This window comes from Prosopis cineraria, unplaced genomic scaffold (assembly GCF_029017545.1).
Source record: "Prosopis cineraria cultivar Desert tree isolate PC_DT_omini unplaced genomic scaffold, ASM2901754v1 PC3, whole genome shotgun sequence".
NCBI lineage: Eukaryota > Viridiplantae > Streptophyta > Magnoliopsida > Fabales > Fabaceae > Prosopis > Prosopis cineraria.
Window position 1 is genome coordinate 24,652,237 of NW_026555334.1, and position 19,983 is coordinate 24,672,219.

General features: G+C 35.0%; 1 protein-coding gene across 1 annotated transcript in view; it reads right to left on the reverse strand.

Moving 5' to 3' along the window:
* Positions 1-4,852: 4,852 nt before the first annotated feature.
* Positions 4,853-19,983, reverse strand: part of LOC129304574 (uncharacterized) — a 30,564-nt gene continuing 15,433 nt past the window's right edge. The window contains exons 11-19 of the mRNA XM_054944282.1: positions 15,007-15,049; positions 12,626-12,765; positions 7,986-8,198; positions 7,144-7,228; positions 6,740-7,034; positions 6,126-6,384; positions 5,802-6,021; positions 5,479-5,693; positions 4,853-5,357 (exon numbers count right to left, since the gene is read on the reverse strand). Of these exons, the coding sequence (XP_054800257.1) occupies positions 5,208-5,357; positions 5,479-5,693; positions 5,802-6,021; positions 6,126-6,384; positions 6,740-7,034; positions 7,144-7,228; positions 7,986-8,198; positions 12,626-12,765; positions 15,007-15,049 (1,620 nt within the window). The 3' untranslated portion in view covers positions 4,853-5,207. The remainder of the gene's footprint in view (positions 5,358-5,478; positions 5,694-5,801; positions 6,022-6,125; positions 6,385-6,739; positions 7,035-7,143; positions 7,229-7,985; positions 8,199-12,625; positions 12,766-15,006; positions 15,050-19,983) is intronic.

Below are 19,983 nucleotides of genomic sequence, written 5' to 3' on the forward strand. Positions count from 1 at the left end.
GGAAAATACTTAATTACATAAAGATGTAATCTACATATCACAATTGTCTATACTATGATTTCAATCTTTTGGATCTTGCATGCCCAACATTTGAAATGGACGTCATGACTGGAGAGCCCATTCTGTTGTGTGCATGAGTCACCAGCCAATACAATACTTCACTCCTCATTTTACTCAATTGTTCCCACACAATTAGATAAAGTCAACTCACAAGACAAAAAATTGTCACACATAAGAATTATGTCTTAACTTTAACATTTGTTCCTACCATTGTTAATGAAGGCATAGTAAGGCTACCCCATTCTTGTCGTGTAGTATTATTCCACTGTCTGAAGCAAAAGATGCCATACATTCCACAATCAGATCTATAAAAAATATAAAAGCTGTCAACACTTAGTTGGAAAATATACACATAATTACATGTGCACAATTTCATCCTTTTTACTCACATCGTTGATTGTTGTTCCATAAGCACCACTTTCAACTCTAAGTGATAATTGTCATCAACAAGTTCAGGTTTCAGTTTCATTAATATTTCTACAATTCTATTTTTCTAAGAATAATAACAAAGTGAATGAGAAGCTTTCACCAACAAAATTTTATATATAATTATATGAGAAAAGACATACCATGAAACATGCCATTTTTCCTTCTATTTTGGTAATAGAGCTTCCTTCGCTTTCTTTATACTCTTCTTTTCTTCTTTGATTCTTAATCAGATGGTAGCATCAAGTCTAGCACATCATTATGGCTATTTTTGGCTCTACAACATAGCAAAACTAGTGCAATGCAAACACTATAAGGAAAAAAATGAAATTGCAATCTCCTGTGTTATACCCAATGTTAGTTGGCATAAAGTCCTTCAAATGGCTATCCAAGTCCCATTTTTTATTGGTGATTTATGGTTCCTTGAAATAAAAAATTTAATACTTATAACTTGTAAACATATAATAAAATAAAGGAATTAAACCATAAGATAAACTACAAAATCTGGATCAAATGTGTCGCCGCACAACTTGATCATTTTTTTTTTGCTCATTGACCAGAAGTCTTCTAATTAATGTAACAACCTGCATAAAAAATACCAGTTACATTAAAATTTTACTATAACTTAATCTATTTTAACTAGCACACTTTCTCACTGAACTACTAATCCATTATCTAGGACCTAGACACTTGCATTCATATCTTGTCAGATAATATTGTTTAATCTCCACAATTTTCCTGTTAAAGAAAACAAAATTATATCAACCAATTGCTTATGACTATATCAACTAGTAAGGTTGAATATCATACTCATGTCCTTCATTTAGTGGAATAGACTCTGTGCAGTATTGATAAACCTCTTTCTCTGTGCATTGTCCTCTTTCTTCACGTCCTCTTTTTGCCTTCCCTCTATCATCCAAAAAGGGTGAATGAATAGTGCTGACTATTTGTTGTTATGACCTTCTTAATGTCATTTCACCCTTAGAATCTTATTTTCTAATTTTCTTTTCTACTTCTTCTTGTGAACTTGATTCTCCCTTCTCTTCATTTTCATCTCCTTCTGCTTGTCCTTCCTCTTCTTCTTTTTCATCTTCTCTCGATCTCCCTTCCTCTTCATTTTCATCTCCTTCTTCTTATGCTTCCTCTTCTTCCTTCTCATCTTCTCTGAATTCTCAATCCTCTTCATTTTCATCTCCTGTCTCTTCTCCTCCTCCTTCTTTGCCGTCATGTTCCAACTCTTCCTCCTCTTCCTCTTCACCATCATGCTTTTGAACAACTTCCTCTCCTTTTATTTTACCTTAGAGCTTGAGAAGTCTCTGTGCAATTCTATGTGTAAATGTCACAACATCTCTATATACATCTTTTATGTCATGCACCATTTAAAATATCATATGTTTAAAATTACATAAAACATAACTTTGCTAATTAACAAACATCATTTTGTCCTTACCAAATCATAAAATGAATTCATTTTTGGAAGCTCTATTGAGAAGCTGTCATGTCCTCGAGAATGGTGATATAAAATGCCATGATCACTTGCCTTCTCAAGTTGAACTCATGCTATCACTCTCTCCTCTGTACAATGTTCTACAGCATCTTCTTGTGATGACACCTTAATTGGCTCCAATGGAAACATTTGAAAGTAGAAAATCTACATATTTGCATTTATATCATATAACCCACAGAATTTTGTTCAAAATAATTAATTTATAACAAATTATATCTTAACATATCCACATACCACAAGAAGAAATAAGCATTCTCCAACAGTTTTTTTATACCCATCATTATTCTCCCATACTTTATATTCAGCTACCTCCTTTCCAAGCTCAGATAGTATACAGGATGACCAATCATAACATATAGCTCCTAAATTTAATCTAGACATGACTTTCAATAGTTTATCACTTATCTTGAAACTCAAACTTGGACAAAGAAAATTTCCTAAGCAATAAAGAATGAAGAGAAACTCAAATCTATCATTTACTTTCCTCGAGAGCATCATGTCCTTTATTACATTATAGGATACTCTTTTAAAGTCCTTGTTTAAAGACTTTAACTTATTCTTATCCCCATTTATATCAACCATCTCCTCGTCATTAGGCAAGCCAAGTAAGGCATGAATTGATTTGCCATTGATAAGTTTCTTTTTACCTCTAATAAAAAGGGATGATGTAAGATGATTAAATGCCTTCATCACTTCGTTGCATAAATCTCTAGGCACCTTGTGACATTGAATATTTAAAAGCTTACCAAAACCTATTCTATTAACCCTATTCCTCAAGAACTTTTTTTTTTCTTTTTGATATAATCAAAAACTTCCTTCATCTTTGTCAGAGAACACCTTGCCTCAAATGGAATCTGTCCAAAAAAAATAAGTCAGCACCATTACTTGAATTCATCACATTTTTCATGCTTGAGGTTGAAAACAACGTATCTCATAAGCTTTTACACTAGCGTTTTTCTCTTTAGCTAGACGCTTATAGCGATCTTATTCTCATGATGACAACTTTTTTCATGCTGCAACCGCTTCTGTGTTGAGTTTCTTTAAATCATTTCGTTGGGTTATATACTTGCCACAATATGCCTTTTTAAACTTGCTTAAGCCAAAACAACTTTTTTACCTTAAAGAATTTCCTTTTGTTTTAGCCATTATCCTGCACATAAATAATGAGGGTAAAAAACAAACTACTATTGAATGTATCTAACGTCACTAATGAATACACATAATAAAACTATTGAATTTACCAAACATAAAATCTAAATTTTCTCCATAGAACAGGGGAGGATCAGGGAAAGTTATAGTCACAACCTCCCTAACCTCTACCTCCAGAAATAGTACAAAAAATTTAAATAAAACATATCTTATTTGACATCACTAACACAATATTTATTTCTAATAAGATCCCAAAAGGACTGGCTGAAATATATCAATCTTAGTTATATCATCCATCAATTCAACATCAATAATTGTTGTAAAAATAAATCAATTCAAGTCAGAGCAACTCAAGCATTAAAAGAATGTTTAAGCTTGGCAAAGAGTTGCATAAACAGATATCATAAGTAGGTAATTATCTATCCTAGCTCATCATACTTCATCAACAAAGAGTTGCAACTTTTATTGCATAAACAAAATATTTGAGCTCAACATGCAGTATCTGAGCTCAAAACAATGCTAAAAATTTACAACAAAACAAGAGGAACCAAGTAATGCAATAAGACAGACACAGAGCACAAATAAAAGGAACCAAGATATGAGCCCGGCCAACAAAAGAGCAACCAAGTGAACCAAATGTTGCAAATTTCTAGTTCATTTCCAATATATGTGCTCGGCGAACAAAAAAACAGAGGAAAATAAATTGATTTTAAAATATAAAAATACCATGATGCCTTGACAAACAAAAAGTTTCTCAGTCTTTCTTCTCAAATTCATGAAAAAATCATAGAATAGAAATATCACAAAAAATATAAAAAAATCTGGAACCATTTAGGGATTGCGAATGAACATTGTTGCAGTTTGAACACTATTGTAAATGGCTTGCTAGAATGGCACTAGAAAAAAAATGCAAAATCAACAAAAATCACAAAATCAATCTCGCCAATGGAGGGAGGGACCAACCTTGGAAGAAGAGAAGAGAGGGCACTGACCACAGAGCACGCACACCAAACCACCACTGACAAAAATAGGAGCAACAATAGAGGACCTCTCACCAGTGACTACACACCCTTGGAGCTGATATGGAGAACTCGATGAATGATAAAGGAGACGGCCAAGCCACAACGAGAAGCTACAACTAAGAAAGATGCCGAAACAAAGCATGAATAAGACTCTCTCATGCAAGAGTACATTTGTTTTTAGCTCAAGGGCTTTTTTGACAATTCTAATTGTTTTTTGTCCCATGATCCTTAATTGACATTTCTAAATTTGACAATCTCCAACTGAAATTAATGCCCTCAGGGGTTCTTAATTATCATTTTTCCTATAAAATAAAAAGGTAATATCCACCAATATTCCATCATTCTAATCCAAAATACATATATTTATTTCATAATTTATAAGTTACAACCTTAAAATATATAAATATATACATATTTCTCGCATATTTGTTCATCTTTTACATTTATCAATGGTTAATAGATATAAATATGCATATGTTGTATATTATAAACAGGAAATAAAATTTAGAAGTTAAAAAAAATTAAAAATAAAAACTAGTTCAACTAGTTTACTTGCCAATTATACTAGTTTTGACCATTTCTCGAACAAGACACTTTTCACCAAGTAAACCAGAATTACGACTAGTTCTTAGTTCAACCAATTGAACTATTTGGTCTGATTTTCATAACACTGATTAAAAATAAATCATAATCCAAATAAATATATATCTATAATACATAAGTTATTTTCAATGCATTCTACTGAATCATTCATTTACAATACAATGTCAATTTTTCTAGGGCAGTTAAATAATATTGCGTGACAAATCTAATCACTTCAAAATTTTGGCCAACAAAACAAAAAATCTAATGCCAAACTTGAATTCCTCAAAGATACAGCACTTCAAACTCGATAACCGGAAGCTCGTCCACCAGCTTCTAACCATTCACTACCCTCCGATCTGTACCAAAGAATGGGTAGCCCCAAAAAATGTCTTTCACAGATCTGCTCGTACCTTGTGCCTAGACAACGCTCAAATTGGTTCAGGATGAGTTATTCACATTTAAATCTGTGAGTTACTCAAAAAAGCAACCACACATCTAGCACTTTGGAACAATCTATCTACTTTCTGCCAAACCAGGCACTGAACGTCTAAAAGTTTCCTCGCCTTATCTTGCAATTGTGACTGCTGCCGAATCGTCTCACCGTGTATCTGTGAGATACAGGAGAAAATAGCTTGTAACCAAAAAAGAAAAAAAAAAAAAAAGGAATCTTCTACACCCTTGAATAAAGTCGTCAAACCAGCTAAATAAAGGTATGAAAAGCTTTTTTACCTTTAAAAATAACCTGATAACAGCTTGTAGAAACTCAAAATTATTTTTTCGGGAGAGCTCATAGATAAAATAATCCAGAAGCTGTTCAATCGAAACCAACTCTGATTTCTTATATTCTTGCTGATCATCATCATCATCAATGATCTGCAGCATTCTAAGTTCCATATCCAAAGTTGATGGAGATAATCCTTTGATATAATCAGTAAAAGCTGCATCTACAAATGAAATCCACAAATATTACAGAGACATGCTTCGAATAAACACTTAGAAGAACCAATAAATAACGGAATATGCAAATAAAATCGGATTGTAAAATTTCTTACAATTGTTTCCTCCGGCTGAGGATTTAAGAAGATAAAGAAATCGGGATGGCGGCATGTCTACTCTCTTACTTATTTCCGCCCCATGGCTTGTTTTATCTTTCTCCCTTTCTAGTAACTTGCTAGGCTCAAACAATATTTCCCCAGAAATAGAAGGAACTGTCGGCAAGAAGAATGGAGCCTTTTCAGGCTTTTTTGGAGGCTCAATAGGTTTATTGCGGGCCTGCAAATTAGAGTTGGTGAGAAAAGCACAACATATTAAAGGTCACTTACGATGACACTATTACACAGCATGAAAAGAAATGTAGCAAAGAGAGATTTAAAGACCTTTATGATGTCTAGACTTATCAAGCTTTGCCACTGGCTCTTAGGCAGCAATGAGAGAGTAACCAGATCAGGGATATGCTTATCCTGGGCAGTAAAACCGAGAACATCATTGGATTTGGAAGCATTCGCCAGCTTATCAGAATGTTCAACTTGAGAATCATTTGTAGAGGAGATAGATGGTAGCTTGATGCTCACAACCTCCTTTCCACTTGCAAAGGAATCAACATTTGAAGCACCAGAGAACATCGCCTGATTTACCCTAATAAAGATTATTATTAAGGTGTTAACTCCATTCTTAGATTCATCAAACCAACCATTCCATCCAAATTGTCATTGCTTTTGTATCTGGGTTTCTAAATCATCAACAGTAATTCATGAATGAATGAAACTTGTAATACATGCAAAATTGTCTCAGAAATGACTTGCCACTATATAATTTATTGGCATTTCACTCTTTTCCAAAATGACTTTCACCAACCAAGAGAAAGTCAGCTTCCTGACTATTTTACACTTACGACCAGAAACATATTCAGAAGATTCACCGAAATCTTGAATATATAAAAGATGTTCTCTGCAAACTGACTCTAAGGTAAGAAGTAAATGTGGAGACTTACCACAGGTAAACTCCATTTTTATCAGCATGAGCAGTAGCCAAAATGTCCATGTTTGGGGACAGTGTTAATGCAGTGATAGGAACATCAACAAGTATTGCATCTATTTGTCTTGCTAAGATTACATCCCAAATTCGAAGGCTTCCATCCATACCAGACGATACAAGCCATTTCCCATCCTCACTGAAGGACAAGTCTGTAATACGATCTGTGTGACCTTCAAATTTACGAACAAGTTTCAGATTCACAACATCAACCAATTGTATAGTGTAATCATCGACAACGGCAGCCAAAAGACCTGAAAACAATGAAAAAGCATTGATTACCTCGTAACCAAAGATTAGAAGTTATGAATTAAGAATAGACATGCAAAACACGAACTATAGTAAGTCATGAGCATAAGCTACCATTATGACGATGGTAAATGATCTTGACAATAGAACGCCCAATCTCCCATCTGGATTTAAATTGATGTCCCTTGAAGTCCCAAACCTGCAAGAGAACCTATTAGAAATGGAAGTTTCCGTAGAAAGTAGCAGATACAGCTTTTCATTAGCTCTACTTTTTTTTTTTTTAATTTTTAAATAGATAAAAAAAGAGAAATTACTGATCAGAAAAAGAGAAACATGAAACAAAAGATGGTAAGTGGACCTCCCCAACCAATAGGGGAAAAGCAAATAAATAAATAAGAGAAAAGAAAGACCAAGAAAGAATTGACGAGCTTTCCATTCTCTTGGAATAACCATATGGAATACTGTCCTAAATTAGCCAACTGCTGTAACCCAGGGGGAGGCCATAATGGAGGAGAGGAAAAATACAATGAAATCCTCTCCAAATATGAGATGGAAGAAACTTTGATTAAAATTTCAGCACTTCACATTAACCACAGATGCATAATCCTACAAAAAACAGCACAATAGTGTAGAATTGTGTGCTCCTATTTCCACCCAAAATCTATAACCCTAGAAGTTTAAAAAAAGAAAATTAACTGTACGTCAGCAGGACAACCCCAACTTTCACTGAGAATACCAAATAGTCTTATTCCAAATCTGCCATCCCACTTTACAATGTAGGAATAGAATCTGGCCAAATAAGCCAGTGTGATAATTCTCTCCGTCTTTTTCTTGATAAAAAATGAAATGAAGAAAATTACATTTGAATCCCATATTAAATACAGGATATTTTAACATGGAACAGGAATCCCAGACCCATCTAAACAAACTGCAAAAATACGATCACCAACACTAACCTTTATATCTCCATGATACCCAGCACTTATCATGAGGGTATTTGTTGAGTCACAAGCAACTCCAACTACTTCACCGTCATGAGCATAATTTTTTGGTTCTGATATGTCAATGTAAGCACCCCGACTGATTCCAGATTGAAGGTTAAATTTTTCAATCCAACCACATGCTGTCCCTAGCAAGGCAAAATTGCCACAAGCACTGATTGCACAAGCCTGGAATCATAAGAAAGCCAACAACAGCTGACTATTCATCAAAATTACTTCACATCCAACAAGAGATGCAAAATATTCTCTGATCATAATAATAGAAGTGATAGAACCACTGTTCTCAACATCTGACATCTGAGAGCATGCAATCTACTATTCTCATAACATAATGACCCTAATACATATAGAAGCAGGGTGTTAATCAACTGTTATCTCAAATACTTAAGGTCACAGGTGAAGGGTAAAAAGTGATTTATAATTTTGATAGAGATTTCCAACAAATCCTCTGACACATGCGGATACAAGTTATGCCTTTATTGCTGAAATCAATTTAATTGGAAGAATTAGATGAATGAGGCCTTGAGTATCAAACCTCTGACCATATACCTGGTCAAATACAGAAGTAAATGCAAAAATTTTAGCTTTTCAAAGAAGGTCATGGATGGTTTTCGTATTGATGAAAACAGCTGGGCTCAAGAATTCCCTCAGTCCGTATGTTTTATAATTCAGCTTAGTGGTAAATAAATAGAGTTGTTGAGGCAACAAGCTTGCCTCCGTAGCTTAGACCTAATAAATCTAGGTTAAATCTATCTAATATCTCCAGAAGATGAAATAATTAAAAGCTAACTAGATAAAATCCCTAACGGATAAATAATACTAATAAAATAAAATATTAAACTACATATTAACTATTAAACCCTAGATGTTAAATATTAAAAATATATAATATCATGGGTCTTTACTAATGACTTTCAACACTCCCTCTTAAGCTGAGCTATTGCCCAGCTTGCCAACAAGTGTTGCAAACTCCTTGCTAGGAAAACTGTGAGTAGGTCGGATACTTGAGGTTTAGGAGGAATATATAACACTTCAACTATCCGGGCTTCAACTTTTTATGCGACAAAGTGGCAGTCAATCTCCACAAGCTTTGTCCTAACACATTGGACAAGATTCTTGGCTATCTTGATCGTAGGTTGGTCGTCACAAAAGAGTTTGACTGGTCTCTCTATGCTTGAAGTTCTTTTATAGCTTTGTTGTTAGACAAAGCTATCAACCAAGGTAAATCATCATCTATTCTCAGATTTGATGATTGGCCTTGAGTTAGTTCTGTTCCTGAACTGTCATCGCTATTCTGCATCTGTCCTTTACTGTTTGCCTGCTGTTCCCCATCTGATTCAGTGGGAATAGGTCTAGTTTCAGGGATAAAGCCTTGTGGAGAGGCTGTATTATTGGTGTCAAGATGCACTAGTGACTGGACAGAGATATTTATAGGATTTCCAGGCTGTTCAGAGGTTTCTCTTGGCTGGACAGAGGTAGTTTCAGCAGTTTCTCATGAGTTTCAGGATGGTCACACCAAAATATTCATTCTTGTGTATTGTAGGTCCCATGAACGGATGTTTTGGGGTAAAAGGTGGTTGTTTCATGAAATGTAACGGCACAGGACGTTTAAAATTTGCGAGTAAGGGAATGGTAGCACTTATAATCTTTTCGTTTAAAATTTGCGAGTAAGGGAATGGTAGCACTTATAATCTTTTTGTGTAGGAGACTAACCAAGAAAAATACATTTCAGTGCCTTAGGATCAAGTTTCCCACTATGGTGGTTGTATACAAAGACTGCTGCAAAAGATGCACAAGGAAGATTTTTCATGACTTGGGTGTTGGGATAAAACTCAAGTAATGCTTGTTGAGGGGTCCTCAGATTCAGGGTTTCAGATGGATCTATGTTCTCTCTTAGAAACACCATTTTGTTGTGGAGTATAGTATATGGACACATACTTTGGCGTATTATACCGTGATGTGCAAGATAGATAGGCATCTAGGCTAGATTTAAGAAATTCTTTTCCATTGTCAGACCTCAAAACTTCAATTTTGACATTCAATATTTGAGAAATTAACATGACAATGATTTTACTTAGTTAATAGATAACAAGTTACAAGCAAGTTTAGGTACAACCAAAACATTCTTCAAGAATTTTAGGGGATAAACATATTGTGCCAATACATGTAACATCAATGACATAATCATCAGCAATTTTGACATGTTTAGAGTGACAAGGAATAACATCATGAAGCAAATAAAGGTCACCAGTCATGCAATCTGTTAATATTATTAACACTTATACACCTCAAGCCAAGGCAAAAGCCAGTCTTAAGGAATTATTTTAGGAAGACTTGGAGGGGTTGATTTAATGCATACCACAAAATGAAAAGATCTTCATTAGAGGAGACTTTAATGGTCATGTCAGGAGAGAGGCAAGTCATTATGAGAGATTGCATAATGGTTTTGGTTTTGGTTTTGGCTTTAGGGAGCTAAACAATGAAGGATAATCTATTCTTGATTTCTCTTTGGCGTATAATTTCAAGATTGCCAACACTTATTTCAAGAAGAAGATGAACATCTCATCACTTATAAAAGTGAAACCTCAAGATCACATATTGATTTTTTTTTTTTTGGAAAAGAAACATGAATAGAAGATTTTCCAAAAATTGTAAGGTGATTCCTAAAGATACTGTAATGACACAAAATAGGGTCCTTGTCCTTGATGTACGTATTGAGTAAAAACCAAAAGCGTCAATAAGTGATAACTCCAAGGATTAGGAGGTGGCAATTAAAAGGTAAGAAGTGAGAAATTTTCAAGTAGCATCTTTTGGCCAAAGGAATTTGGGAGTCTCGAGGAAGTGCAAAAATCTTGTAGGAGGATATGACTAGAAAGATAATGAAGGTTGCAAAAGAAGTTTTGGCAAAATCAAAAGATTTTGATCTAAGAGATAAGAAGTCTTGGTAGTGAAATAATAGTGTACAAGAAAAAAATCAAATCTAAGGAGTGTTTGTGTAGTAAAGATGAAAATTGGGAAAAGTATCGTGTGGCTAAAAGGGCAACTAAGAAGGCGGTGAGTGAAGCTCATTATAAAGTATTTGAAGAGTTTTATAATGGTCTTAAGACAAAGGATGGAGAATGAAAAATTTATAAGATTGCCAAGAATAAAGAAAGAAAATCAAGAAATTTGGAACAAATAAGGTGTACAAAGGATGAAGAGGAAAATGTTTTGGTTACAAATGGTAATATTAAAAACAAACGGGAGACCTATTTTTCTAAACTTTTCAATGATGGAGGAGGTTCATTTAATAACTTGAAGGACTTAGTAACTCCTGAAGGATAACAAAATTTGTCATTCTATCGAAGGATACGCGATTATGAGGTAAAAAAAGCCCTTAAAAATATGGCAAATAGTAGAGCCAATGGACCTGATTATATCCCTATCGAAGTGTGGAAATATTTAGCTAAAGAAGGGAAACAATGATTAACCAAGTTATTTAATAAGGTCTTACAATCTAAGAGAATGCTTGATAATTGGAGGAGAAGCATCTTAGTTCCTCTCTCTAACAATGGAGAAGGCTTCACAATACATAATGTAGGTAGAGTATGGCCACTCATCAACCTGCCACAAACTTCTTCAAATTAAGGGTTTAAGCCATTAAGGAACTTATACACTCGTTCATCTTCAACAATTTTCTAATAGTACTTGGCATCCATGGCACACAACTAGCTACGAACCTCATAAAGGTTCTAGCTGCTGCCATAAGCCAGTTAATGTATTATATTAATAGTATACCATAACAGACCAATTGCCTTGTTTTAGATCACGGAGACGCCCTTTCAATGTCAAACAACACAATCATATTGGACATGGACAAGTAATGCTCTCGCGCAACTTCCCAAATACCTCAATTTGTCTCATACAAGACAGAGCTCCTTCCAATTTCTAACATCATGAAGTTGACTAACCAAGACATAACTTGGTTGTTTTTAGCCACCCAAGTTGCAAACTTGATGTCGTCTGGACTAGGAGGTTGTAATTTGCCATTAATGTAACCTTCCTTTCCTCTTCCTTAGATGAACATGAGGAAATTCTAAGACCATGGGAGATGATTGTCTCCATTCCGGCAGTGGCTAGTAATCATAAGTGGTGAGAGGTCATTGGAGGAATTAGAAGGTGATGCCGGTTGGGAGACAATTTCAGCATTGAAAGCGTGGTACAGGGTGAATTGAAGATTCAGAATCATGGCTCTGGTACCAATACCATGAAGAAATCAACTAAGCTAAGATGACCCAGTGCGATAATTTTATTCTGGAGTGAAGGAGTATTTTTATATTAGAGACAACATGCTTGCCTCCATAGCCTAATAGAATCTAGGGTAAATTAGAAACCGTAATCTATTTACCTTGATAATATTTAAACAAATTCTTAACTGATTTGATAGCGAAGCTAATCAGATGACACAAAATAATAAAATAAAAAATGAAATAATAATTAAAAAAACAGCGAACATAAAGTGCTAGCTGATGGTCTTAAACAAGATATATACCTCTAACTAACACATCCATTCCATCTCATACATTAAATCAAATTTGACTTCGCAAGATGCTAACCTTTACAGGCGTTGGATTTTGGGGGCATGGCTTCAATACATGCTCTCCAAGAACAAAGTTTTGGAGTCTCCACAGATATGCTTGAGCAGTATCCATATGACAAGTGACCACGTTGCACCAGTCCCGTTCTCTAATCTCAGCTAAAATAAATAATTCACACAAGAACAATGAGCATTTGGAAACCTTTACTAGAAGATAACTAGAAATAATGTATTACTTCTGAAAAAAGCATTGGGTAAGCCAATTTTTGAGTAAGAACATTAGTTCTTCATATTTCTTACTAATTTTGAAAAGCCAAGAGATCCAAAAATTCAAAAACCTTAATGCCCGATCATATTCAAGGGAACTAATATTACTGTTGCCAGCGTAAAGACTGTTTTTAAATGCATAGAAGGCTGGAATTAAGAACCTAAGAGGAAGTGTAGATTATCTAGACCCGCTCTTTTATAGAACAAAAGCAACATAAGTCTATTTTTACCAATCTCGCATCACCTTATTTAACATTCACAAGAGCTTCAAGTAACTTTATTCTATTGAATATTCATTATCATTAATATTTTAGAGTTTTTGCTGGTATTTGGGCGTAGTTCTTGGTTCAATTACAAAGAATGTATTTGGACAACAACCTGGCTAAAATTAGAGTGACATTGACTGAATTAACCGGTTTATAAATATTGAATAGAGTAAAATATAATTACCTCCCTTTCATTTTACTAAAATTAAAGAAACCTCCCCTCTATTTCCAAAACACATAGTTTAACCCAATTTTTAACACTGGGGAATACTCCATTAAAGATTCTAAAATAATTGTTTTTTTTTATTTGTGATTGGTTAAAAAATTTACAATTACTAATTTTCTCTCATAATCGAATTATCTACTCTCTCCCCCAAATTTAAAGAGCATTAAATAATTGATTATGGCAATATTTAGATAAATAATTTAAAAATATTTTTTTAAAATTAACAAAATTTAAAGAAAAATAATAACAAATTATATTGACTAATTTATCTCAAATAATATCTCCCTTTCATTAAGTTTTTTTGGTACGTAGGTGTTTGAAATATTATTTTAGCCAACTTATATATTTTTATTTTCTTTTAATTACTAAATAAATAATTTTACACAACTAAAAAAAATAAAATATGAATAAAAAAGGTTAAAAGAAATATGCATTAATTTTTTATTTTTTTTATTTTTTTTGCAGCTTAAATGAGTCATGGACAATATCTTTTTGAAGAGGGGTATTTTAATCTAACATGTGACTTAATGATCAAACAGTTGGATAAATGGAAATGAAATTTTAAAGCTAGAAATAAGGTTTGTGTTTGTGACCATTGATTCTATACGAGTTTCGTATAAGTTTTAGAAATAGAAAAGAAATATAAGTAATTCAGGTAAAATAGAGGGGAGGTCAGCATATTTTACTCTATTGAATATTTTCTGGATTTGATCTCATTTATTACAAATAAAATCTCTCCCCCTCATAAAACCCAGTTTTTTTTTCCCTCATTTATGTCCAGCATTGATGCAATGGCCACCCTCATAAATATCTGATGATTCTCTTCCCCTTTGTATCCTAAGCTGTTAGAACTAAATGTATCTCATCTCTTTGTTTCTTTTCGTATTTGGAGCTGGCCTGCAAATTAGCCAAGTTCCGCTACAGGATATTTGTTTCCACTATCTGTCACTCATTGCATCAAGCAAAATTCTATTTTATTTAATAAAATACTCCACGAGAGATTCCAGTTTTGCACTTGAACTACTGTTTCCTATTTTTCTTTTAAACCGCGGCTTAGTAACCTATTTCAGGAGTTCTTAATTTTTTTTTTTCTTTTTAAGTATTAAGGATTTTGGTAACAAGAAGAAGTAATTTTATTAGGAAGAAAAGAGGAAGAACAAAAGAGAATAGAATCCCATAACTTGGTCAAGAGAAACAACCACCAAAAATAAATAAATAAATAAATAAAACTCTGATGCTACAAATGCAGCCAAGCTGCACAATCTATTTATGTCAGTTCTGATTTCTGATTAGATAAAATAATCATTAGGAAAGATCTTATAGACAGAAATCATGGAGTTCTTCCAGTGCTTCTTCATGGTTGACTAATTGAAAAAAAGTAGCCTAAATTCTCAAAATTTGACCACCACCTAAATCCAATGTAAGCAACTTGAACTCATCACATGAATCAGCCACCATTCAATTTATAATCCTATATAACCATCACCATTCCTTATTCACCGATAGTATTGCTTCATACGGAACTTTAGTTGTTAGACATATGAATAAATTATGATATCCAGACCAACAGCACCAAAATGAATGAAGTTCAAGCAACAAGAAAACGACTAGCATCAAGAAAAATCTCATCAGAAATCTTACCACAGTCAAATGCAACCACCGGCTTCAATTTTATCTCTTCCTCCTGTAAATATGTACATATATATATATATATATTTATTTATATATACATATATATGGAAAACGGAGATAAGTAGACCTCTTGAAATCAAGCATGTAAAATAGCAGAAGATACAAATTCAGCTCAGACATCAACTTAGAAGGAATTCATTCAGCAATAAATAATAACATTCTCATTCACAAATTTTCAGTAACAACATCCTTGGATGTAAATAGATGGGATAACGGCAAAAACTGAGCATATTTAGTGCGTCCAGCTGATAAAATCAGGTGATGAAATCCATGCTAATGTCCACCCATATATTTTGAGGGATAGGTAGGGGCTGCAAAAGTTCAGGCGGTGATAAGGCCTGATATTTAGTCTTTCCACATACATCACATGGAGCTACATACAACCGGATGTCTTTCTTCATTCCCTTGCAATACACAACATTAATCAATCTTTTGTAAGTATGGAGATAGCCTGAATGTTCCCCCAAAGGTGAATCATGATACTCTTTAAGTAGCAAGAGAATTCAAGTGGATTTCTTGGGTATAACCATTCTTCCTTTACAAGGCAAACATTCTTTGTATAAGATTTACCCCTCCACGCTACCTGGCTTGGCAATAATCTGCTGCAATATTTGACATAATTTCAAATCACATTGCACTTCTTTTTCCCATTCTTCAATGCCATCGTACTGCCATAGAGAGAATCCCATCATTTCCATATGTTCCTCTTGTCTAGTAAGAGGATCAGCTGCTCTATTCTCCTTAGCAGGTTTGTAGGATATTCCAAATTTATATCCCACCAATTTTGAAACCAACTTCAGCTGGTTTTCTTCAATTATTCTTTGGTCCAGCAGGTATTTCGCTTGTTGATCTGTTCTAATGATGAGTTTACATCCCCATAAATAATGACGCCAATTCTTGACTGCCATAACTATAGCCATCAATTCCCTTTTATAAAGGGAACATTGTTGAGCCTTAGGAGAGAGTTTTTAACTGCCACTGGTTTTCCTCTTAGCATTAACACTGCACCCACTCCAGACCTAGAAACACCAGTTTCAAGCTCAAATGGGATGGAGAAATCCAGCATTGCAAGCACTGGAAGCATGGCCATGGCTGCTTTGAGTCATTCAAAAGCCTTATTAGCTTTGGATGTCCAGTTGAAGGCATCTTTCTTGAGTAAATCAGTGAAAGGGATTGCCATCTTTCTGTAAATCATCAGAGATACCCAGTCAGCCTTAGGAATCCTCTCAAGGATTTCACATTCTTGGGGTTAGGTCATTTCAGCATGCTTTCAACTTTTGCAGGACTAGATTGGACCCCTTCTTTTGAAATAATATGGCCAAGATACTCAATCATTGGCTGAGTAAGACTGCACTTTTTCACATTTATCACCAACTGATTTTCTTTCAAGCAAATCAACATAGTTTCTAGATGTTTCAAGTGTGTAGACAAATCACTGCTGTATATGAGCATATCATCAAAGAATACTAGCACAAACTTGTGCAAATAATCCCACACCTCACTCAATTAACGTTTGGAAGGTAGAAGGAACATTGGTGATTCAAAGGGCATCACTCATAAAAGGAATTTCTAAGTTCCAACCTTCAAGAAAAGTTCTTTAGCATTTATTTTTATGAGAATTTTAAAAAGGAATTTAGAAAAATTAAATGAGGCACTAACTTTGAATTAATGTTAATACAGAAATTAGGCCTAAACTTCATAACTCTTTAAATTAAAATTATTTATTAATTTCAATATAAAATTAATACTTAGGATTATGAAATACTATACATATATTATTAGATGGTTGTATAGTTTGTGTTGACCAAAAGAGTGGTGAAAGAAGTGTTGTAGCGCCATTATATGGCCAAGCAAACTTCATTTTTTATATATCCTGCATTCTTTAGGAGGGAAAGAGATGTCAATTGTCAGCCACTCAAAGTAACTTGGGGGCCTCGCATGAGCAACCTCCACCTCCACTGCCAAATGAGGAGCCTGACTTGACAAAATTAAGAGCTTGTGAAGAACTTGACAGACAAGGTCCAATGACAAGAACAAGAGTTGACTAAGCTCAAGAGGTAGAAGGTTGCCAAGAATGGTGATGGGGCCCACATTGAGAGTCCAGGGGAAGGCAATTTCTCACATCCTACTATTCTGAGAGATCATGAGCCTAGAACGGAGGATACTAGGCGGGAAAGAGCCCCACCATCCAATTACCAATGTGTGGGAAACTTTCAAGAAGTTTAACCCTCTTACATTTGATGGTGGCCTTAAACCATTCAAGGGGGAGAAATGGGTGAAGAGAATCAAGATGATCTTTCGAGTAGTTAATTGCGCCAACAACCAAAAGGTGCAGTTAGCTACGGTGCTCCTAGTAAAGGAAGCAAGAAATTGGTGAGAGACAGCAAGGCCCAAGGACGAGTCCATACTCACTTGGAAAAACTTCAAGGAGAAATTGTTCGAGCATTATTTTCTGTCAAAGTTGAGGTCTAACAAGGAAGCCAAGTGCCACACTTTCAAGCAAGGGAACCTAAATGAAGACACGTTCATCACCAAGTTCCAGGAATTATCCAAATACTCCTCCTGCCTGCAGCACAAAGATGATTCCGAGTGGAAGGCCAAGCCCCTGTTGGAGGAGGCAAGGCTGGAACTGAGGGAGCAATTGGCTCATCTGGGTATCCAAGACAATGACAAGATGTCTGCAAAACTACAAATAGTGACCCCTACTAAGAGGAAGGTCCAAAGAGAGAAAGAGGGGTTCATATAGTAGACCCATTACTTACCACCAACCTACTGGAGGTGTTACCAAGAAAAACCATCAAGGTTCAAGCAGCTCATGAAGCTAAGGAAAGAAGTCCATTTCATAAGAGCCAAGGACAGAGGAGCGAGCAAAGTGGCTATCAGGGGTTACAAAGGACCCTAGCAGCATCTTCCCTGCCCCGAGTATAGCAATCTCACAGCAATGTAGTAAGGGCACCTTCACTCCAGGCCATGCTGGGTCAGTCACTCCAGGCCCCTAATCATATTACAAAGTTCTACGGCGACAATTAGAACCTAAGTACAAAGAACCCCTCCCAATGTCTTACTGTATTCGGCCATGTGTTTGCCTTCTCTCAGGACACAATGAACTCCCCATATGTCATCAAAGATAACATCAAAATCCTTCATCATAATATAGTTGCATTGTTTGATTTAGATGTTACACACTTTTATTTCTAAAACTTGTGTAAAGAACTTTAATCTACCTATGTGTGTATTATCTTTTGATATAAATGTGTCTACTCTTATGGGAGCATCTGTGTGAACCACCAAGGCATGCCTCAACTTAGCAGTTGAATTTGAAAATAGGGAAACATCCATGGACTTGATCGTCCTACCACTAAAGGGTATGGATGTAAATTGTGGAAATGAATTGGATGTCTACGAATGGTGCTATCCTAGATTACAAAGAGAGGAATGCATCTTTAGCTGCCTTGCGTATGACTCCGGTCGAGATTCAAGATCATGTTTTGTTGTCAACGGCACAAGTTGATAGATATGTGAAGAAAGGGGTGAAGAATATTCCTATTGTGAAGGAATTTGCAAATGTATTTTAGGATAAGGTCTCCAGTTTACCCTCGGAGCGCGAGGTAAAGTTCTTAATTGAGTTGATACCGCTATCCAATACTGGGCCAATCTCTAAGGCTCCGTACCGAACGTTCCCTTCAAAGTTAGCAGAACTGAAAAAACAAATTGAAGAGCTACTTGAGAAGGGTTTAATAAGACCAAGCGTTTCACCTTGGGGATCGTTAGTTCTTTTTGTGAAGGATGGAAGCCTCCAACTATATATTAACTACAGACAATTAAACAAAGTAACCATCAAAAACAAATATCCACTTTCAAGAATTAATGATTTACTCGATCGACTTGTGTTATTAGCCATCTTCTCAAAGATCTACTTTCTCGAAGATCTACTTGAGGTCAAAGTACCATCAATTGAGAGTAAGCGCAAAGGACATACTTAAGACTACTTTTTGGACTAGATATGGGCACTATGAATTCATGATGATGATGCTTGGGCTTACAAACATCCTTGTAGTGTTCATGGATTATCTAAATAAGTTTGTAGTAGTGTTTATCAACAACATTCTTATTTGAGGAGGCTTATGCCGAGCATTTAAAGACTATCTTGCAAGTTTTGAAGAGAAATAAGCTTTACGCCAAATTGAGCAAGTGTGAGTTTTGGTTCCAAGAAGTGAAGTTTTCGGGCCACATTGCATCTAGAGACAAAGTTGCAGTGGATCCTAGCAAGATTGATGAAGTGGGAATAGCCCAAATCTGTGACTAAGATATGGAGCTTTCTACGTTTAGCAGGTTATTACAACCACTTTATTAAGGGATTTTTACAAATTGTAATGCCCTTTACCAAACTAACTAAGAAGGATGATTTATTTGGACTGAAAATTGTGAAATCATTTTCTAAGAGTTGAAAAAAAGGTTGACCACTACTCTAATGTTGACTATTCCAAACTCGGTGGTGCCACACACACTATACATGAATGCTTCTTTGAAAGGTTTGAGATGTGTCTTGATACAAGATGACCAAGTGGTTGCCGATTCCTCCAAACAATTGAGGCCACATAAGGAAAATTATCCTTACACACAACTTGGAATTAGCTGCAGTGGTGTTTGCTCTGAAGATATGGAAACACTATTTGTATGGATCAAAGTTTCAAATCCTCAATGACCATAAAAGCCTAAAGTATTTATTTGCTCAGAAAGAGCTTAATATAAGGCAACGACAATGGATGAAATTTCCAAAGGATTATGATTTTGAATTGCATTATCATCCAAGTAAGGCTAATGTGGTAGCTAACACTTTTAAGCAAAAAGACTATTCACACCACATATTTGATGGTTCATGAACATAATTTATGGAACAATTGTCACGATTTTCCAATAGATATA